Genomic DNA, 22,538 nt, shown 5'->3' with positions numbered 1-22,538 from the left:
TAACCTGCAGGCCTTTACTAGTTCAGAGCAGACAGTGTCAGAATTGAATCAAGTTGTAGGACACCCAACCAGTGTCTGGAGAATCAGCTGGAGAAGTGGTGTTGGGAAGGACATCGCTCGTTTGGGTCAAAAGTGGCATCAGTAAAAATGCTCAGCGATGTGTATATATAGCCCCTCAACGAGGGGCTAAAACAAATCCCCTCACACCATTTTCTCCCCGTTCTGGGAAACGCGTGATTTATCTGCACAAGGATACACCACCAACAGGTCAAGCAGAACGTGGCCTCACCTCAGTGCCAGCGCAAACACCACGGCAAGTAGAATTCCTTCATACAACCGACAATGCTGTACTCAGGGTCAAGCGTGGCTAAAATCCCTCACGCTTACACAAGGAAGTGTCCTATGCCTCACAAAGTGCCTTTTTCCGTTGTGGGCACAGATCCACCACGCTCACCAGGGAAGCCAAACTCCACCTTCCTTTGTCTCTGGAACCTGTGCGTCACCCTTCTTACACAGACTAACCAGAGGGCAAGGACGCCACCTCATTGGCAGCAGCGACAGCGCGCACTTAGAGATGCTGGGTATGTGCTGGGCACTGGGCCGAGAGCCTGCCTTCGGTCTCTGAATCTCCATACCAGCCCTGAAAGGCAGGCACAGTTAGGAGCCCCATCGTGTGGATAGAGAAACTGAGGCCCAGGGAGATGACCTGTCCACTCGCTTCCCCCTGCCTGCTATCTCAAAGATCAACACAGCGCACCCACAGCTGAGGAGTAACCAAACGAAACCATGCCTGCCTCAGGGTGGAAAGGCCATGGCATGTCCATTCACAACGATCCTGCTTCCACCAGGATTCCAGAGCTGCAGGAGCTGCTTCTGGGGTTAGCTGGCATCTGCTTTCCCACAACTGTGTGATCCTCACAAAGCTACTGCAGCAGAGACCTAAGTTCAGACATCTGCAGACACAACACAGAGAACCCTGTCCCCGTCACGCAGATGGAACTCAGCAGTGGGATCTGTGAACGGCGGACACGCTAGGTAATGGCTGTCTCGTGCATTCGTGCAACAGGTGTACATATAAGATCACAGGCTCTTGCCAGCTCAGATCCCAGCTCTGCCAATCACTGTGTAGCCTTCACTGCGTGACTGGGTATCCAGGAGCCCCTTCACCCCCAGACTGAGGAGACCACCTTCCTGCACGACCTGCCTAGAGACTCAGTAAGTCCCTGCTGAGCAGGGCACCTGGCCCAGTGCGCCCACTCGGGGGGACCTGAAACTGGACTTGCCCCCCAGGCCCCTCCCACACTAGGCCTCCGTCCCGGGGTTTTCTCAGTGCAGGGCCGCCCTCTAGAGCTCTGGGGACAAAACTCCTCCAGGAACAGAGGAGCCCGGCATCTACACTGGGCAGGAGCATGCTGCAGTTGTGCTAGCAGCTCCCAGCGGCCTCCTGCCCCCCGCACGCGAGCGTCTACAGGAATCAGACAAGTAAACCGCTAGGAACAGGACCTTCCTTTTTTTTTTTTCTTAAACAGAAAAAACTAGCTGCGCAACAACGAAGTTCAAATGAAAACATGAGCCAAAACTTGAAAAACCTACTGTACCTAAAATGAGAGAATCACACCAGTAAGAAAATCACACCTCAAGGAACTGGACTCAAATAAAAACTCTTAACTTGAAACCAGGGGCTGCCCTGGCTTGCCAGAGGCACAGGGGCAGTAAGTGGCACACGTGCGCCCCCTAAAGGGGCACCTGGGAAGTGGCGACACGCGGGCCCTGGCAAAGAACTGAGAATAGAAGCTCAAGGAGCACAGGGTCCCACCCGGCCCGTGCAAGAAACACTCGAGCGCGCGCACACGTACACACATGCACTACATGCACACATGCACAGGCAAACACATGCACACACCCCCACTCACCCCAAATAAGAAAGTCTAGGGATCCCCAGAGAACACACAGGGATTCAGGACACCCTCAGAGACCCTCTCTGCTTCCTCAATGCCCCAGTGTAGCCGAAGGTGCTGTGCCCACGACAGACAGGTCCTAGGGCCACAGGGTCACGCGGAATTCCCTGTGTCCCCAGCTCAGTCCAGGAAGTCTGGAAGCAGGGTTCAGCTAAGCACCATGAGATACAGCAGATGCAGTGACCCACACGGCAGACCTCTGCGTGGCTCCTGTGCAGGTGGGCAGGTAGCACCTGCTCAGTGTGGGTCTCGCAGCACCTGGGGCTTCGGCTTGGGGCTGGCCTGGGTCTCCCCTACTGCCGCACGAGGCTGAAAAGCAGGGGGCTGAACAAACAGCACGGACCTGGCCCTGCCCCCCCCCAACACTCCCAGACACACAGCCAGCCCACAAAGCCACCTGCTGAGCTGTGGCCCTGCAAAGGCCAGGCACTGATTCCTCCAAGGGCTCCGAGCTGGTCCCCCACACGTGGTCCGATGCTCCGTAAGCACAGGGTGACCACTCGGCCTGCAGGGACTCTCTGGAATGCTGTTCTTACACAGACCAAAACATCAGCAGGGACAGGAGCGGCTCTCCTCTGGGACAAGTGCTCTCAAATGACCTGCTGCCGCTCTGTGGTGACAGCAATCCCAAGTAGCGGACGGGCCAGAGGGGAGAAAACACGGGGTCATCTGGGCTCTGCGCTAACCTGCCGTGCAAGCTGGGGCAGGAGACACCCTCTCTGTGCTTCAGCGGCCTTGATGGTCTCGGGGGAGACAAGGGGCCTAGCTGCAGCCTCAAAACCAGACAAAAATGCTTCTGTGGGAAACAACCCAAGTGTCCCTCGATGGATGAATGGATCCAGAAAACTTGGGGCGTGTATGCGTGCATCTGTACGTACGCACACATATACACACAGTGGGATAGTATTTGGGCTTAAAGAAGAAGGAAATCCTTCACGGATGAACCTGGAGACAGAATGTGAAGTGAAGCAACAGAAAGAGTGATATCACTTATATGTGGAGCCAGAAAAGAGAAGAAAATCATAGAAACAGAGAGTAGAGAATAGTTATCAGGGGCTGGGGAGGGGGAGATGGCTGATAAAAGGGTACAGGCGCTCAGTTATAAGATGAATAGGGTGGGGGCGCCTGGGTGGCTTAGTCAGTTAAGCGTCCGACTTTCACTTAGGTCATGATCTCGCGGTTCGTGGGTTTGAGCCCCGCGTCGGGCTCTGTGCTGACTGCCAGCTCAGAGCCTGGAGCCTGTTTCAGAGTCTGTGACTCCCTCTCTCTCTGACCCTCCCCTGCTCACGCTGTCTCTCTCTCTCTCTCTCCCCTAAAGAAAACATTAAAAATATTTAAAAAAAAAAAAAAAATGAATAGGGTGTGAGGACCTGAGTGTGACACGGTGACTAAGGCTGACAATGCTGGCATTAACTGAAATTTGCTAAGAGTAGAACTTAAATGTTTTCACTCCAAAAAAACAGGGCACATGAGGGGACGGATGTATTAAGTCAACGGGATCTTCTCACAACGTGTGGTGTGCAGGGCTGAACCATCACGCGCTCAGCTGTCTCACAGTCTCACTTGTCAGTTACACCTCAGCACAGCCAGGGGGAGAGAGTGCTTCCGTGCCGGCAGTACGTGGCAGCCCCAGTGAGGCGGGCCTGCGGGTGCCCGTGGGCTGGCTCCGCTCCCAGGGAGGGCAGGATGCAGCCGAGGGCCGGGGTCACCGACGCTGAGCAGCCACCGCTCCTGCAGGGGTGAGCCACCGGGAAGGCTCCGCTCCGCTCCCCACCAAGCAGCTGGGACGGGATCTGCATAGTCCCGCGACCCCTCCTGGCTCCCAGAGCAGCAGGCCTTCTCTGAGGGCTGTGTGGACACTGAGCAGCATCCCGCACCCACGGGAGAGGCCTGGGGCAGCAACGGGCGCTAACAGAGGCTGTGGAAGCCCCCACCGGAGAGGTGCCAACTGAGGCGCAAGTGCCACGTGCCCCCGCCTCTCGCCAGCATTTCAGGAGAAACCTGGGGGCCAGGGGAGAGAGCTCCAAGAGCCAGTGCCACTGACGCAGCAACGTGCAGCCTCAGGGTGGGACTCCCCAGGAGGCCGAGCGGGCACCACCAGGGAGAAGACGGTGTGCACATCAGGGACCAGACAGCAGACAGGTCAGTCTCAAGGGACACAAAAGCCTTGCTGGCCTGTGGGACCCCAGACTGCTTCTGAACCTCAAAGGAATTAATCCAGGCAACCCAGAGATGAGCTTTAGCTGGCCATGGGGCCCCCAGACCAGCCACCCCACAGAAGAACCGGTGCACATAAACGCCGAGAGCGCTCTGCGGGTGGACTGTCTCCTCAGCCAGTCAGCAGGCGGCCCTCGTCCTCCCTGACACACAGGCTTCCCCCAGGGAGCTGGGAGGCCAGCGACGCCTGCCCAGAGACTCACCCCAGCATCCTTCTCCACACCCCCGGAGCAGTGAGGGGGCCCCCTGCGCACGACATGGTTGGAAGCCATGGCGGGGCAGCGTCGCCCTGCACCGCCCCCTCAGCCCCCGCTGAGCAGACACAGAGCCTAGCCCACGCAGACAGGCTGGCCTCTTCTCTCAAGAGTGGCCGGTCACCGGGCCTCTCAGATCTTGATCCCCTGAAAGCGTCGGGATGAGCCGGGCTTCTGTGAGCAGGGCCAAAAGGGCTCGCAGTGCAATCCCCCCCGGAGTCACACCCGCTGAAATGGCACTCGGCTCCCAGCGGGCAAGCACACCTGAGCACCGTTCCCAGAGTCCTTGATGCCAGGTGGTGCAGAACAGCCAGGTACAAACAAGGGACTCATTAAGCAAGCAGCGGATTCCTAGGGGGATCGCCTTCCTGAAAGAAGGCGGAGCTGCCAGCAGCCAGCGGCTAAAGCTCACTGTGGCCTCTTGGTGGCGCCTGTGAGCAGCAGAGGCAGACTGCCAGGAAGGCTCTTTTTTAATTATTGGGCTTTAAAAAACAAAAACCAAAACTATGATCTGACTGTGTCTCCCCAAAATGCCTACCTCGAGTCCTAACCCCCAAAGATGATAGACTGAGGAGGCGGGACTCATCCTCACAAATGGGATGAGTGTTCTTATAAAGAAGACCCCACAGACTCCTCATGCCATCCACATGAGGACACAGCGAGAAGTCTGGGACCCAGGAGAGGGTCCTCCCTGACCGAGTTGTCACTCTGACCTTGGACTTCCAGCCTCCAGAGCTGTAAGCAATAAATTTCTGTTGTTGATAAGCCGCCCCCATCTGTGGTATTTAGTTACTGCAGCCCAAACGGAATAAAACCATAAAAATACATACATCCGCCGAGTCTAGAAAATACACATGGAGGAAAAGAAAACAACCCCTTACAATCTACCACCCAAGTTACCTTTTTACCATTTCTGATAAACTTGACTCCTTTTTCCTAAAAACACTACACATAAACTTGTTTTTTTCACCCAACAACATTCAACACCTTCCTCCTCCCAGCAGGTCATGGAAGATCCCGCGCAGATGCCCACACGCAGCCAGCTGCCTACCATCGGACAGTTAGGGCCCCTGCTCACGGCCTGGTGACTAACACTCTCAGCCTGTCCCGGGCCTCCAGCCCCATGGTGGAATGTCCCTGCCGACTCAGGGACCACACGCACCTGCACAGCAGCTGAGCGGGATGTGGCCGGGCTGCTCCCCGAGAAGTCCACATGCAGCTGTGCCCCCAGCCCCCGCCTCCCACACGAGGTGGGTGTGCCAGCGCTCTGACGCGGGTGTCGCTCCCAGGGCTCCCAACACCCCATGGCGCGTGTATCACCGGCTCCAACCCCTCTTCGGTGAACTGTCTGTCCTTCTTGCTGCTGCCCCAGGATCCTACCTTGTTTTTGAAGTACACCTCGATGGGCATGATGAAGCCAGCATACCCCGACTCCTCCACTTTGTAAGGGGGCTCCTTGCACACTAAAAAGAAATGGAAAACGCATCATCAGCTTCCTGCGCATCTGAAGGCCCAGCCACGGGCGGCGGTAAGCATGCAGCCCCTCCGCGCCTCCTGCCTGGGGCTCAGCTGGCTCCACGGGACTGAGGCTCTTCAGGAGGCCAGATCCCCCTGGGAGTGTTGAATCCCGTGGAATCGGAAGCATCACGGGCATAGAAGGAGCATGAGACTCACTGAGACAGAGGAGCCACCACCAGCCACAGGCCACTCAGGTCCAACCGAGTCAGGGCAGCGAGCGTTACCTGGGTGGGGTGCTAGACCCCGTGGGGCCCCAGGCAGGGCGGTGTCCACCGCCTCCCTCTATTCCCTCAAGCCCGTGAACCGAGGCCCAGCTGGGCGCCGGTGCACTGGCGCAGGGAGATGGGAGATGGGAGATGGTGACGGTGGGTCTGAGCCGGGACCCTCCTGGGCTCCATTTTAGCTCTGAACAAAGGCATTCCCGAGTGACTGAACAGAGATTTATCAACCTCAGAGACTGAAAAGAAAAAAAAAGCTGGAACCAAAAAGAACAGCAAAGTACAAGTAAAATGACCTCCAGCAATCTTCTCTTCCACAAAGAACCTCAATGTTTTGATATACATGCTCTCATGAAAATACTGTTCGAAAAACCAGCACAGCATAGGCCAATCTCCTGGTCCTCCACCCCTCCCTCTCCAGAGGCAATCACTACCGGGAGGCAGGAAACATCCCGCCTATCGTGAAAAACCACTGTGCACACCTCTGCACCCGTCAGGTAATTCTTTTTGTTTTGTTTTGTTTTATTTTATTTATTTCTGAGAGAGAAAGAGAGAGACAGCATGAGCAGGGAAGGGTCAGAGAGAGAGGGAGACACAGAATCCAAAGCAGCTCCAGGCTCTGAGCTGTCAGCACAGAGCCTGACGCAGGGCTCAAACCCATGGACCGTGAGATCCTGACCTGAGCCAAAGTCAGACCCTTAACTGACTGAGCCACCCAGGTGCCCCTCCTGTCAGGTAATCCTTAAGTAGTTGAGAAATTGCTGGAAAAACAGTGCATGGAAAAAAATGAAAGAGGACTTTTTAAAATGAAAACATTGTTAAGATTTTTCTTTTAAAAGAATCTTTTCAGCTCTCAATTGTCTGATCAAATATCAGATCTCAAATACCTCATGAATTTCATGTATCCCAAAAAAACTGGCCGACAGAGTGGATTTGGAATAGGCAGGGGCCATCAGAGGCAGGACAACCCTGCAGGGGACCCCAGGCTGCAAACCGCAGGGGAGCAGGGGAGAGGCTTATGGCTCAGACTATCTGGAGCTACAGGGTATGAGCTGGCCTTGGCTCCCTCCACCCCGGCCCACCCTCCCGAAGGAGGCCGTCTCCCGTCTCCCAAACGGTGTGCTCAGTCGGCACTCTGGGTGCCAGTCCCCACGCCCCGCCATAGGAAAAGCACAGGGCTGGTAAGTGAGGCTTACTCAACTGGACCGACCTGCTCACTGGTGTCAGGGGAGGGGGCTCCCTAAATCGTCCCGGGACAGGCCGCAGCGCATAGCACAGCCTCCCGGAGGCCAGCAGTGGCCCTGGCTGCCTCTGAACCCTGCGCCCTGCACACTGTCACCTGACACCAAGGTCTACACCTGAATCACCACTGCCACCAAGCGCAGCAGTGACTGCAATCATTCGGGTACTCCACCGCCATTTACGTCAGGCAGAATCAGGTGCTGGTCCCTCATGGCTTACTCTGGGCATGTGACTACCCTCAGTCTGAAGGTTAGCCCACCTAGAAGTAAGGAGCAGCCCTGCCTCCAGGACAACCGGCTGAGGTGACAGGTGATGCTGGAAGCCTGGGGACACTGTCACGGGTGAGCTCAGCAACCAATCTCTACTCCAGCCAGTCTCCTTCTGCTCCTCAGACACCCTTCTGTGGGTGCTGGGTGGGAAGCTCAGATGTAGACGACACCAAGCCACCTCTTCATCTCCCTCTTAAGCCTGTATTTCCCAGCATCTCACACTCAGGACCCAAGCTGCCCACCACTCACCCAAGGCCCCAAGGTCACCCTGACTCCTTCCTCTCCCCCAAGGTCACCCAAACGCTCTCATGTCTACCTCCAAAACATTCTAGAATGCACCCCACTGCCCCGGCGCCCTGTGCCTCCATTCCAGCCAGGCACCCTGCCTCTTGCACGGGTTCCTGCCAGCACCTCACTAGCCGATCTGCCTCAGGCTCACTCCTGGGATCTTCTGCTGAGGCAGCATAATGATCATTTTGAAGCACGAACCGGGCCTTGTCCCCGGGTGGCTCCCCACTGCCCTCAGGACCAACTTCAACGGGGCTGCAAGGTGCTTCGTCACCTCCAGCCTCATCTCTCGCCAGCCTGGCCTTGTCCTAAGCTCCAGACACAGTGACCCTCTCACATCGTGGATCACTTCCTTCTAATGCCTCATTTTGAAATCGGGGGCCACTCCCTAACCAGAAGGCTGCTAGTCAACAGAACCCACCTCCCTTACAAAGAGCCATCAATAAGAGTTCCCACCCACCTGCCCGAAAGAGCCCAAAGAAACAGGAATAATTTGGAGACCACAGGAGACCTTGGGAAAAAAAATTTTTTTAAATGTTAAACCAACAAACCAGAGCCAATGTCCTTCGATCCCAGATATGCCCAAAAAATAAAGACATTCAAAAAGGGACAATTAGAGAGTAGGAAAGGACTCTTAGGTGTTACAAATATACCACTTACAATTTTATAATTCAACGGAAAGACAAAGTAAAGTTGAGAATATAGAGCAAAAAGACACATTTTTATTTTTTTATTTTTTTTTTAATGTTTATTTATTTCCAGGAGACAGAGAGAGAGACAGCGTGAGCAGGGGAGGGTCAGAGAGAGAGGGAGTCACAGACTGAAACAGGCTCCAGGCTCTGAGCTGGCAGTCAGCACAGAGCCTGACGCGGGGCTCGAACCCACGAACCGTGAGATCATGACCTAAGTGAAAGTCGGACGCTTAACCAACTAAGCCACCCAGGCACCCCAAAAAGACACATTTTTAAAGGGTAAGATGGAAGAAAACGATTCAGATTAAATAAGCGCTAACAGTAACTGTTATTTATAAAGCACCTACTGTGTGCCAGGCACTATTCTTAGCACTTTATACGTATTTGTTCATTTAATCCTTAAGACAACCTTGTGACACAAATACAATTGTTTCTGTTTTACACAGAGAAAGATTTGAGCGTATAGAAGTAAGAAGCATCCCAGGAAAAAGAAAGAGAAAATAGAAAGATATTGGTCAAAGAAGTAGAAGAAAAGTTCTCAGAGCTAAAAATGAAGGACACCAAACATCCAACACTAAGAACAACAAAAAGAGCCCAGAAATCATGCTATAGAAAATCTTCTAACTGCTTCCAGAAAAAAGCAAATGAACAGAACAAGTCCTCTGCAACACCACGAGAGCCCAGTGGCAGCAGACTCCTCAGGAGGTGAAGCAGCAGTACTTTAAAGGCTCTAAATGACAGCAAGTCTCAGATTAAAATATTATACCCAGCCAAACTACCAGTCAAGTGTGAGAACAGGATAAACAGCACTTTCAAATACCCTAGGAATCAGAGTTTATTTCCCACACCCTTTCTTCAGAAACTGTTTAAGTAGTTGGTCTCTTGAGAACGTTACTCATTAGAAATTACTCCAGTAAAACAAGGCAAAACATCGGGTAATAAGTAACAGTAAAGTCCCAGGGTAATGGCTACAGAGGTGGCCTTGAGAGCTGCCAGTCCTCATTAAAGAATGAAGACAAAGAGAACCAGATCGGAATATCCAGGAGGGAGAAGAAATGCCACCAGATAAAGGAAGTGATGGACATGATGTGAAAAAAGTGCGGCTCTTTTGATGAAGACACAACACAAGGGGAAAAGGGGAGAAGCAAATTTTTCACAAAGTTACAGCCCAAACACGAGGCAAAGTAAAGAGGGCCAATGATAAAAAAGAACTCATCTGACCTTGACATGACCTTGAATGGTCTCCTTGGAGTGGCCCAGGGCTCAGAGGATGAATGCAACCCTGGCAACCTGACCAGCCCAGCAGTGAACAGACTCGATAAAGTCATGACGGTGTGTGGTTTCAGCTTCTAGAATTAACCCCTGATCCGGGAGCAGAAGTACCCCTTTCAGTTCAACAACCTTAACAAGGTCAAGTGTAGCTCCCCAAAGGAGGGGTATAAGATTCGAGGAAAGGCAAGGGTGCTCATGTCCTTCTCTTCCCGGGCAGAGAGTCAGAAAGCACTGACAAAAGCTGACAGGGCTGAAGAATCCATTTGCTCACTCAGGAAACAGTCAGCAAGCGCCTACCCCTTTTCAGCACCAGGGCCACTCACGGCAGCAGCTAAAACAGACACAAACCTCTCTCTTGGGGGAGGAGGGAAGACGGAAAAGACACACGATGTGTACGTTATATTAAGATGGGGCTGAAGAGGGGAAAACACAGAGAAGGCTAAGAAGTGTGTGGCCGTGTAGGTGATTGAGCGAAGGAACCGTGAGTCCCGCCCTGCAGCCAGAGCTCTTCCCAAAGGGTGATGGGAGCCTCTGCGGAGGATGCAATGGTGAGCGGGTGTGCCTCCTCGTTCAATGCCACAAGGAGTCACAGGGACAACCCTGAAAACGAATCACTCACCTGCACAGAGTTAGCGGAGATGCCGGAGGAAGGGCGGGAGTCTAGGACAGAGCTGCCAAGTCAAAGACACGGTTTCGGTTTGGAAGATCAAGAAGCAAGCAGCAAATCCGATGCTGCCACTCTGAGATGCCAGGGAAGGACAAACCCAGGAAAGGCCAGAGTGCCCCCTGGGAGGCCTGACAGGTGTGGGACAGTAAGGGGAGCTTCGCGCCCTGCACACCTCTGTCAGGCTGGTTATGAGCACGTATTTGATTTAAAAGGTACTCGTAAAGTCCATCAAGTGGATTTCAGAGAGCCCCGCACAAAAGTCTCTTTAACCTGACCCATGCTTCGCCAACAGCCGGCAAGAGGAGTTCTGTCAACACAACAAACAAGGAACTGGGTGTCTACCATCTGATACATTTGATGGAGCTGCTGCGTATGGGCGTCCGTCCGTCCACACTCACAGGCAGACTTGGCAACCAGCACGATTCAGCTACTGATTACACCTCTGCCCCCAAAACTGACACATTCGAAGAACATACCCCTCTCATCACCCCACTTCCCAGGTTCCGGGAGCTCAGAGACTGAGCCGCTTCCACGGGACCACAGCAGGCTACTGGGCCTCTCTGAACCTCAGTGGACACACCCACCTGCAGGGATTCTGGGGGGCCCCATGTCGCTGGGCTGGCATGGCCCAGGGCACGGAGCAAGTGCATGATACACACAGACTGCCATTAACATTAGTCCTGGTGGCTGCTTGCTTAGTGGCCCGGTGGGGACGAAGACGAACTGAGCAGCTTATAGACGGACAGAACCTCACCCTGGGGCCACCCCAGAGGGAAGGGGAGAAGGCAGGGAAGGGCGACTCTGAAGGAGAACTGGAGAGGAAGCACCCCGAGGAAGCGCAGAAAGAGGGCCCAGCCCCGGAGGGCGGCAGCCACAGACTGCACTCTGCTCCCCGCACAAGCACGCCTGCGCAAACGGCCGGTGACACGCAGACCCTGTTTTAAAGCCCAGGGCGTGTAGCCGGCCCTCTTGAGCCTGCCCCCCCATCTGTAAGGGGGTTGTGGGGAGACTGCATGGGGACCCCATACAGGAAAAGAGCTTAGCAGGAAGTGCCCAGGAAGCGCCATGGTTTATTATTATCGAAAGTGCTGTATAGACAGCTGCTGCTGTAGTAACCAGGTCTGCTCCCCTCCAGCATGCTCGGAAAGGAGGACGGAAAAGGAGACAAGGTGAAGACCCAGGAAAGCAGAAATGAGGGAAGGGATGGGGTGCCTGGCTAAGCGTCCAACTTCAGCTCACGTCATAATCTCATGGTTCATGGGTTCGAGCCCCATGTCGGGCTGTTTTGACAGCTCAGATTTGACAGCTCTGCTTTGGATTCTGTGTCTCCCCGTCTCTCTGCCCCTTCCCTACTCACACACACACTCTCTCTCTCAAAAATAAACATTAAAAAAAAAAAAGGAGGGAAGGGAATAGCTGAGAGCTGATAGAAGAAACCAGAAGGGAAAAAAATTGGCTACCACACTGCTAGGAATCTCCAGCTGCCTTCTCTTGTGAACCAGAACTTTCTACATGTGTAACATACGTCACTTCCCCAGGAGACCACAAGCCACTTGCTGGCACAGGTCCAGGACCCCACGGGACCCCACAATGAGCTCCTGCTTCAGCCGAGGCCATCCATGCCTGCTCACGGCTTGGCCCCATGGCCCTGGCACTTGGGACGGAGGGCTCAGAAGTGGTTCTCCCCACCCTGGCCTATTCTTCCCGCAAGAAGTCCTTCTGTCCTCTATCAACACATCCATTCAAGAAACTGTGTCCTGGACCCCTGCGACATCCCAAACTTCACCCAGGGGCCTCTATGGGGCGCAGACACGACCCCGCTCCCCACAAAGCTAACAACACAGCCACCAACTTCATCCCAAATTGCCCAGGAGCGTGGTCTGAGCCCCATAAACTGAGTGACTTCCAGTCTCTTGGCCTCGTCAGACTGCTGGCCACAGGAAACCAAGATCTGTGCGGGATGCGTCAACGAGGCACTTACTTCTGCCCAAGAAACAGCAGTCTGAGGTGTGAAGCAGAGGAGGAAGGCACACAGAATAAGACGGCAGTAAAATGAGATTTCTGCCCCAAATATCATGAAGTTCTTAAAATGGCATCTCTCATCAAATGTGGGCTCAATAAGCAACTTCCTGATTACTCACCAGGTGGGTGTAAGTCGCCCTTCCCACCCGCTGGCCACTGGCTACGTTCTCTGGATGCTTCTGAGAGCCCGAGTCTGAGTAATGACACGAGACACAGTCACCAACTCCTCTGGGTTTTCCCTACAACGAACTCATCAGCTGAAGGAGAAGCAGGAAGGAGGCAGGAGGACCGTTTTAAGGTCGAGAAGGGCCACATCCTGGCTGGGCACCTTGTCTCCAGCCCAGTGAGAGCGAGAGCGGGGAAAGCCGGAAGCTCCCAGCATGTGGGGGGGGAGGGGAGGGAGGTGGAGACAAGCCCCCCAGGGAGCGAGGACACAGAGGCCAGGGCCCAGCTCTCCGCCCCGCGGGGGCTCCCCAGAGGCTGGAGGCACTCACCGCGCTTGGGCTTGGGGAAACTGTCGTGCAGCCGGAAGACCACTTTCTCCACGAAGTGCTGGATTTCACATTGCTCGGGGCCACGGACAAACACCATCCAGTCGTGGGTGAACCCCTCCGTGGTGGGCTTCTTGCGCAGTTGGGCACGGTGTCCCAGCTCTAACTTGACCTGGACAGTGCACTGGAGGAAGAAAGAGGCAGGCAGGGGTCAGTGATAAGCCCAGGGCAGGGGACAGCAGGGTTCCCACCTCGTCCCCTACAGAGCGTGGCCAGCACCGGCCACGGCGGATGAAAAGGCTCCTGGGCACTGCCACGGGCTTCCCAACCCACAACGAGGGTGCAAAGAACTTCCAGTCAACCAGGCACTGTGCGAACTGCCCTGTGGGGCTTCTCCTCAGCCCGCCCCCTGGAGGCCCAGCCCCCACCCTCCACCCCAGCAGGACAACCTCCCGGCTGCTCCTCCAACTAGCCTTGCTCATTTCTGTCTCAGGACCTTGGCACCTGCGGTCCCCTCTGCCTGGGCTGCTCTTTCCCTAGCCATGGCTAGCTCCACCTTGTCACTGAGGTCTCAGCTTGAATGTCACCTCCTCTGGGAAGACCGCCCTGGCCACCCAGTCAGAAAGCACCCACCACCACCCCCGTCACTCTGTGTCACATTGTACATTCTCAGCACCTGTCACTACCAGAGCTCATCTTGCTAACAAGCTGCTAGCTCTGCTCTAACACCTGCTGACTCGGGCCTGGCCCCTTGTCCAGAGCTGGAATCCTCACCGAGAGCTCCCTGAATACAACCCCCAGTGTGACCAGAGTGCAACTACCTCATGAGGAAGGCAAGGCTCCGGGGTGCAGCCACGAAGCCGCACACGGTCAGCGGGCAGGGAGCAGGGCCCGGACCCAAGGCGGGTGCGTCCCCGAGGGCCTGCTCGCTTAGCCCCTCTGCCGCCTTGCCTCCCTGGTCAAGTCACCCAAGCCCCTTGAGTAAAGCATTTTCACTCTCCTCTGCCCCATAGAATGCCTCTGGGGAACAGGGACCCTCAAGGTCACCTGTGTCCCCAAAGACACTGGCTTTCAGGGTTACAAACACAATGGTGGCTCACAGTTGGAATGGTGGGGCCAGGATGAGGCCCCCGGGGACCCGGGGACCCGGGCACTGGCGCTTCCTACATCCTACACATGTGCGACACTGTGCCTGAAAGGTAGGTAGCTCGTGCCAGTTCCACTCCGCTGAACACAAAGCCACAAAACTTTTGAGGCACTCACACCCCTCGTGGCCAAAGCCACTGACGGGGAACGCACTGTAAACATGCACTCTGCTCTGTAAGATCCTCCCAGACTTCTAGGAGACCCAGCCTGCCACCTAGCATCAAACGCAAGAATGTTACAAAGAAAGCAGAGGCCAAGTGGACACTTGGTCCTAAGTGCCGAGGACAGCCAGGCACAAGTCGTCCAGCAGCGGGTGGCATGCAGCCACACTTCCCCAGCCAAGCCACCTCCCAGCCGCCCCTCTGGCCCCTCTCCAGGAAAGAACCCTCCCCACTGACTGGAGACCTCCTGCTCTGGACTCTAGACCCCCCTTCCCCCCAGCTGACCTCATGTGACCTCCTGCCTTGTCTCTGTGGTCCCTCCACCCGGGCAGATCCCGCAGCCCGCGGCTCCCTCCCTCTGCACCCTCTGTCGCTGCCAGGAAAACGGGACAGACACAAACTATCTCTTTGCAGGGTCAGCTTTCAATGGCTCACCACTCCCTTGAATAAGGTCCAGAGGCCTCAGCACACCTCCTGTCTCCCACTGGTGTGTTTCCTCAGGTCCAAGATACCCATTATTTTCCCCTTTTTAAGCTTTTTAAAAATTATTATTTATTTGGGGGAGAGTGGCAGAGAGAGGGGACAGAGACCCTGAAGTGGGCTCTGCACTGACAGCAGTGAGCCCAATGTGGGGCTCAAACCAAAAACCGCGAGATCACGACCTGAGCTGAAGTTGGACGCTCAACCGAGCCCCCCAGGTGACCCACCTTTTTAGCTTCTTAAAGTCGGAGTATGTCTTGCCATCTGCACACAAGTTTTATGTGCTGAGGTGCGCCCGCACACACATACACACACACACGCACACACACACACACAAACTGTCCCTAAGCTGGCGCCATGCCTTAGAGACACCATGGCAGTCTGTGCACAGCCAACTGCACCACGCCCACTTCACCCCTGACCCCGGCTCCTTGGCCACTCACTGCTGCCTCCTCAGAGACCCCCTCGAGCCTGTCCTTCTACCACTATCTCGGGACCACTGTACACGAGGCATCAATGATACAAGAGAGTTTAAACTAAAGAGCCTTCCTAGATCAGCAAATTTTGAGCGGTGCTGTCCAAAGGGGAAGGGCCTGCAAGGACACTGATAAGGACAGGGTGGCCCCAGTGTATGGAGGAGCTGGCGGGAGGCTCCGGGCTCTTAGCGAGCTGGTGGTCAACCACAGAGTGGTTGCACAGGATGCCAGTCACTGCGGGCCTCCACAGGGAAAAGAGCAGGGACTCGCTCGGACTCTCTGGGTCCAGGGCCACAGGAGGGAGGAGTGGGGGTCGGGACGGAGCACTAAGATTCCACGCAGCAGGAATGGCGGCCAACTGCACGCAGATGATGGATGCGAGGAAACAGTATCTGAGTCAAAGTTTCCCGGCAATTGTGTACGGTCTGGGCTGACGGCAGAAAAGGACAGACAGACAGACAAACAACAAGCCTGCTAGGAAGCGACCAGAGGGAGTGGCTAGAAAAGGAGATTTTAGTCGAGTCTGAAAAGGGAGAATGGCTAGGACTGAAGGCTGGATGGAGGGACGCCTGGCTGGTTCGGTTACAAGAGCATGCAACTTTTAAAAAAGTTTTTTTCATATTTATTTTGAGAGAGCGCAGGCGCATGCTTGGGGGAAGGGCAGAGACAGGGAGAGAGAGAATCTCAAGCGGGCTCCAAGCTGTCAGCGCAGAGCCGGACGCGGGGCTCAATCTCACCAATCGCGACATCATGACCTGAGCCAAAATCGAGAGTCAGATGCTCAACCGACTGAGCCACCCAAGCGCCCCAGAAGAGCATGCAACTCTTGATCTGAGGGTCGGGAGTTCAAGCCCCACACTGGGTATAAAAGTTGCTCAAATAAACAAACAAACAAAAGAGTGGAAGGAGGAGACACGAGGAAGCTCAACCCCGAGAGAGAGGGCACTGGGCTGCTGCCACGCAGTGGCAGAGGGCATGGGGAGGGGACAGGCAGCGGAATATTTAAGGGGAAACACACCAAAAGCTAGACGCGAGGGACTAAACACCTGGATAAACAAGCAATACTCAAATCAACCAGTGTCCCTCTGCAGAGCACTGCACACGGGCCACGTTCACAGAACCCAAACAGCATTTGTTACCCCGAATGGGCTGTAATCCCGATGCCCTTACACGCATGACAGAACCATCTCTCACCCACGTGTCTTCACACTGAGAAATCGGGGACACTCCCTGGACTGCGGGGTGGGTTACAGGTGAACTGAATACATATTATCTTAACAGAACGCTGGCAAACGACGTTGGCTTTTGGTTCTTCAGAGTTAACTCCTACGCAAGGCAATGTCGCCTCAGATTCTGCCATCTACCAATCCAGCCGCGCCAACGTCGGCTGCCTTCTCAGCATTTCTGATTAGCTGGGGCTCCCACTCAGGGCACACGAGGGGCAAGGCAGCTATTGTGAAAGAATGGAAGACCACAGTTCGGTCGGAGAGGGGGAAAATGAAGGGCCAAAAGAACGTTCCAGAGGCCAAAGTAAACAGGAAGGTTCTGAAGCGGCGCTGGGTGATTTCTGGCGCTGGCAGCCCGTGCCCAGAGCTCTGCCCGGGCAGCATCTATGCCCCGGGGGCGGGCGCCAACTCAGCCTAGACACCCCCCAGTGCTGTGGTGCCAACGACGGCATACACCGGTGCACCAAGGGGAGGAACGCGCCCCCAAATAAGGATGGAGGAATAACACAGCTTCTGGGCCACTATCTTAGAAAATAAATCACAGATTCAGTAAGACATTCAAGCTACTCGAACTGGAGGAAGCAAGACACGGAGCCCCCGCCAACTGCTTTGACTTGTCAAGTCATAATTTATTAGCACAACTAAGCCAATGTCGCTTGCGAGGTTCTGCTCCCCTCCTGCCTGCCTTCACCTGGACTCTTGCCCCCTGCGTGAGAACCAGAGAACCGAAGCACGTCAGTCAGCTCTCTCTCCAGGAAGGGCACCTGGCTAAAGAGGTTAACTGCCGGTTAGGTTAAGCTCTCAACTGTCTTGGAAGGAATGAATCTCCTCCTGCCGGTTGCCTGGAGGTGCTCCGTGCAACCTGGCCCCCAGGGACCCAGGGACCCAGCCTCGGCTCCTGCCATGTCCCAGCACCCCGGGAAACATTCTGCCACCCACTCCCCTATCAAAAGTTGGGAATAAAGGGGGAAAGTTCCAGGCCTGCCCTGGAAAGAGCTGACTATTCTACTTCAGGGAGATGATCTGGAAGATCTGTAGGTGGAGATGGAACAGCTCCAGGGCGCCGAGGGCCATCTGGGGACGGTGAGGCTTGGGCCAAGGGCCTCGGCGGGGCACTGCCCCCCTCCAGGTCAGCTGGAACCCAAGGGCCATAGTGCCAAGTCCTGCAAACCAGGGGAGCAGAGCCTGGAGGGCAGCCTCTCGGCACCAGAGTACAGGTCCCTCCAGGTGCGGACTCAAGTGGCCAATGCCTGGCAAAGACAGTGAGCCAGCCCAGTCCCAACAGCTCCCTGCTTCAAAGGCCTTTCCTCATCAGATTCCTCATATCCCACGAACCCTGCCCTCGGCCTGGGCCCCAGAAGGCAGGTCTTTAACGAGTTTATCTGGAAGATCGCCCCTGATTTCCTGGTGGGAATTGTCCTCCACAGAGGATGCCCTTTCCTCAGGGAATTCATGCTTCACCAAGTGGTCTAATTATGCCTGGAGTTTGGCTACTGTATCCAATTCCCTCAGATACGACAGTCCTCTCCCCTCCCACGAGGAGGAACACCCAAGAGCCTCCTCCCCTCATCAGCCTAGACTAGCCGTGCCAAGTCCGGCCGGATCCGGCAGGGCTGCTGCCAACGCGGTCCACACAGGCAGAGGTGGGGAAAGGTGCTGGCCCACAGAGCGACGGCAACGCAGACCAAATAAGATACTCTTGGCAGAACTTTCTCCCCCAGACCCAGCTGGGGGCTCTCAGGAGCCGCCCCTGGATCAGAAGAGGAGACAGATGGGGACGTGACGGATAACCCTCGGGGACAATCCTCTTGAGCAGAAGACTGCCCACGCAGGGGGGGACGGAGCCAAGGGCAGGGACCTCCCACGGCACCTGCATCAGGCCCTGGTCTTCCAACTGCTGCCGCACAGGGGCTGGGGGCCAACCACCGCGCTCCCCCTCTGGCCTGGGCCTTTGGCCCAGGGCACAAGGTTAATGACCAAGGGACAAGAAGGGGCTCAGTAAATGTCTCTTTGAAAACTAAAGATAAGTGTGTAGACCATGAAGGTACACAAAGACACGCCCATCCTTCACTTTCAGGTGCCCAGGAGGATGGCCCCTACCAGCCTGTCAGGGAGGCCTGGGCCAGGGTTTATATCACACCCACTGGAGATGCCCGCAGACATGTAGACGGAGCACCGGCTGTCACCTAAGTTCCGCGGGAAGCAGTGCTGGGAGGTTTCTGAACGAGCACAACCCTAATGAAGGCATCCGTCACCAGGTCCGATGGGCCTCGTTACATCCAAACAACAGTTGGCAAAGCTAAGTGCACGACTTTGTGTTAGAAGCTACGATGGATATGAAGGCAACGGGGTTCGGATCCCACCTCAAGTACTTTACAACATATTAACTTTAGGACAAACCACTTGGCAGGTCAACTTTCCCAGTGGCCATTTCAGAGCTAGGCAGCAGAGAATAGTGCTCTGCGTAAGTCTGAGCGTTTCTCAGCAAGACTTGTGGAGAGGACAGGTACCTAGGAGTCCCACCTGACCCTGCCCCTGACCCTGCCCGGGGCTATCCTAAGGCTCCAGGTCCATGTCTATAAAATGGGCCATTGCTGTCAAAAACAAACCTCTTCTGGAACAATGGAGGATGGTGAACGGCAGTGGATCCCTAATTCAAACTTGGGAGGATCAGCAAATATCAACTCAACTGGGTGATTCGCCCTCCTCAGGTGACAGGCCCAGTGCTTCTGTGAAGGGGGGACTCCCTGGTCCTTGGGAGAACCCAGACTTCCAGATCCCTATGCAAACCCTGTGCCCAGAGACCTCCCACCCCTTTCTCCATCTTTTTACTGTCTGCTCAGTCTTCACCCACACCCACTCCTCCTCCATCCATGGAGAGAAATCACATGCCTCCCAGCCATGACCCCCCATACGCCTCTTCCCCCCTAAAAAAACACAATCCCCCCTCCCCCCCACATACATACAAGGGACCTGTAAGTGTGGACTGGGGTGGTTGAAGAAATCAAATAGGTAGGTTACAGTCAGGGCACAGGAAACCGGAGGACTTTTCCTGGTCACAGGGAAAGGATTTCAATGCTGAGAAGCTGGGAGCCCAGAGCAAAACGCAGGATCCCCCTTCCCAGCTGGGTCTGAAAGTTCTAGAGAACACAACAGCAAGGTAAAGAGAATCAAAGCCTCCCAAAGCAAGCAGGCCCTTGGGGGAAAGTCCCGTTGTTTCCCATCGGACTGAGGCATTTACAGGTCTGGGGCATCTCTGGGGAGAAAAGGAAAGCTGAGACTCTGCTGGGTTCAAAGTGTTCTCCACGCACCAAAGTCCTAGAACATGCACGGCCAGCTCACCCACTTGGGTAGAGGACACCACTGTCCCCTGTCTTCCCAGAGGCTGCTCTCTCCGTAAGGAAGGGACAGCGCTCCTGGGCCTCTCCCAAATTTGCAGAAACACAGCCAGTGACAGAGAGTTAGACTACGGAACACAACACACTTTCCCCTGGGACCAGGTTCACTTGCAAATACCTCTGCCAGGATCTAGGCTAGCACAGTCCAGGGGAACTTTCTGCCATGATGGAAATGTCTTCTCTCGGAGCGGCCCATTAAGGTGGCCAGCAGCTCAGTAGTGATGGTGAGTGGGCCCCTAAGTAAGACGTGGCTGGTGCCACAGAAATACTAACTTTTTCCATTCGGCTCCCAGACACGTAAAGAGCCCCAGGTGCCAGGGGCTGCACAGGGGCAGTGGCGCCCTCACTGACCAGCCCAGTGGAGGTCGCCACTTCTGCTCAAGCAAGACCATTCCCTCCCTCTGTCCCAGGCCAAAAATGCAGTCCACCCTCACCCTTCCACTTACATAAACAACAGCCACCCAGACCGCCAGGGCCAACAAATCACTTGGGCCTAAGATTTCTCCTCGGGGGGCTGACTGGCCAGTGGGGTGACAGGCAGGCGCCACATCCTATGCCTGAGTGCGACCCAACACGACTTTCCCACGGGTGGGTCTTATTCAAGGTGGACCCCGAAGGTATAATCAGCACAGACTGGAGGCAGCAAGCTCCATCCCTTCAGGAGGCGTGAACTCACGGCCGCCACAGAAATCCACCGCTCCAGCCCACCTCTTGAGAGACAGGTAGCAGCGCCCAAGACCAGAGAGACGTCGTGGTGAGAAGGTCCCAGAAGCACAAGCCCCACCTGTACCACCACAGGTGACTGGCATGGGCAAGGGGAGGGCTCCGGCCCGCAGGCCCTGAAACCTCCCAGCCACACAGGCCGTACCAGACGGAGCCGCCGCGGTGGCACCAGCAGCCCGGATGCCCCAACCTGCCCTGGCTAACTGCAGAGTATTCAGTGCCATCCCCGAGCCCCACACTGCCGCCTCAGCTGGCCCCGTGCCCCCGAACGCCACAGGCACTGGGGGAGGATAAAGAGATTCATGACCCTGGGGTGGGGGCCACAACAGTCCTGAAGAGGGGGAGGGGCTCGGGTCCTGAAGAGGAGACCGTGCAGAGCTGGTAAAGGGGATCCCAGGGGCCTGAACAGCCTGGGGGTCACCCAAACCGACACATCTGTCTGCGGGTTTGCAGACAGAAGGGAAAGGGGCCACAGGGAGAGCCTATGGAGGTGGGGGAACCGCCCTGAGTTCGAAGCAAGGCTCCAAGATGCTGGGGAAGGAAGGGACATGGGGCATGCGAAGGGGAGGGGATAGTGGCTGAAAGCCAACCCGTCAGGCTGGGGGGAGCTGGGAGGAAGTGGGAGACCCTGGATCCGAGGAGGAGGTACCGGGGGTCGGGGCCACTGCAGGTCTGTGAAGGGAAGCCAGCTGAGCTCGGAAGAGGCAGACTGAGATCAGGGCTGGGGGGGAACGCGGGGAAGTGCCAATCAGGGTTGCAGGGGCGAAGGGGAGCCAAGCTGAGACCAAGGCATTTGGGGTCTAAAGGGCTGGGGGGCTCGGGGTCGGAGCAGAAAATGCCCCCGCGCCTGGTCTTCCTTCAGAGAGGAAGGTGTGAAGGCTGAAAGGGAGCCCCTCAGGCACTAGAGGCCAGGGGACTGACCAGGGCCTGAAACCTGAGGGAGCTGAGGAAGCAAGCCCAAGTCCAAAGTGGGGGTGGTGGGGTGGGCTCCACGCAGGCCCGGGTCCTTGTGGGAAAAGTCCAGACCCTAGTCAGAGGTTGAGGAGATACGGTCACTCAGGCTAAGGCAGCGGCAGGACCAAAGGGGAGCGAAGGCTGGGCCCTGGGAGAAAATGAGGGATAAGAAGGCTTCGGGTGGGCCTGGGTTTGAGGAAGCAGGGGGCGGCACCAAGGTCCTGGCGATTCGGGGCAGGGGGGTTCCAAACCCCAGCAGAGGTCTAAGGGAGCAGCAGCAGCTGACTGCGGGCTCAAGGAGTTTGAAGGGACTCAGGGCCAGGAGTCCAGAGAGAAAAGGACAGAGAACCTGGATGTAAAGAAGGGCGGTACAGGGCCAGATCTGACAAATCTGAAGGGTCCCAGGAACAGCTGTGGGGCTCTCTGGACTGGGCCAGTGTCCCCGGGGGTGCCTGTGGGGACTCTGGCGTGGGCTGGGGTCCCCGAGGGGGTCTGGGCCGCACTAGGGTCCCAAAGGGCATCCCAGGGGTTTCTGGGCCACCGGGGTGGGGGCTCTAGGCTGGTTCAGCGGCCTGAGGAGTGTCCCAAAGGGTGCTGGGCTGGCCTGGACTCCCAAGGGGAGTCCCTGGAGAGAGTGAGCCGCCTGTGGAGACTCTGGCCTGGGCCGGGGTCCCGAAGAGCGTCCCAGAGCGCTCTGGGCTTGCCTGGGATCACAAGGGGCATCCCGGGGGGTAGGGACCGGCCGGGGGTTCGGAGGGGCGTCTCAGGGGACTCTGGGCTGGGCCAGGACGGGGTCCTCATACAAGTCCAAGGCGCTCTGGCTGGGCTGGGGTCGGGATGGGGGAGGGGCGCCCCCGCCCCACAGA

General features: G+C 56.0%; 1 protein-coding gene across 1 annotated transcript in view; it reads right to left on the bottom strand.

Moving 5' to 3' along the window:
* Window positions 1–18,760, bottom strand: part of MLLT1 (MLLT1 super elongation complex subunit) — a 66,208-nt gene extending 47,448 nt beyond the window's left edge. The window contains exons 1-3 of the mRNA XM_077750747.1: window positions 18,698–18,760; window positions 13,112–13,292; window positions 5,810–5,892 (exon numbers count right to left, since the gene is read on the bottom strand). Of these exons, the coding sequence (XP_077606873.1) occupies window positions 5,810–5,892; window positions 13,112–13,292; window positions 18,698–18,760 (327 nt within the window). The remainder of the gene's footprint in view (window positions 1–5,809; window positions 5,893–13,111; window positions 13,293–18,697) is intronic.
* Window positions 18,761–22,538: the final 3,778 nt, after the last annotated feature.

This window comes from Crocuta crocuta, unplaced genomic scaffold (genome assembly GCF_008692635.1).
Source record: "Crocuta crocuta isolate KB4526 unplaced genomic scaffold, BGI_CrCroc_1.0 scaffold110, whole genome shotgun sequence".
NCBI classification, from domain to species: domain Eukaryota; kingdom Metazoa; phylum Chordata; class Mammalia; order Carnivora; family Hyaenidae; genus Crocuta; species Crocuta crocuta.
The sequence above is the reverse complement of the archived record's forward strand: the minus strand, read 5'-3'. Positions and strand labels throughout refer to the sequence as shown.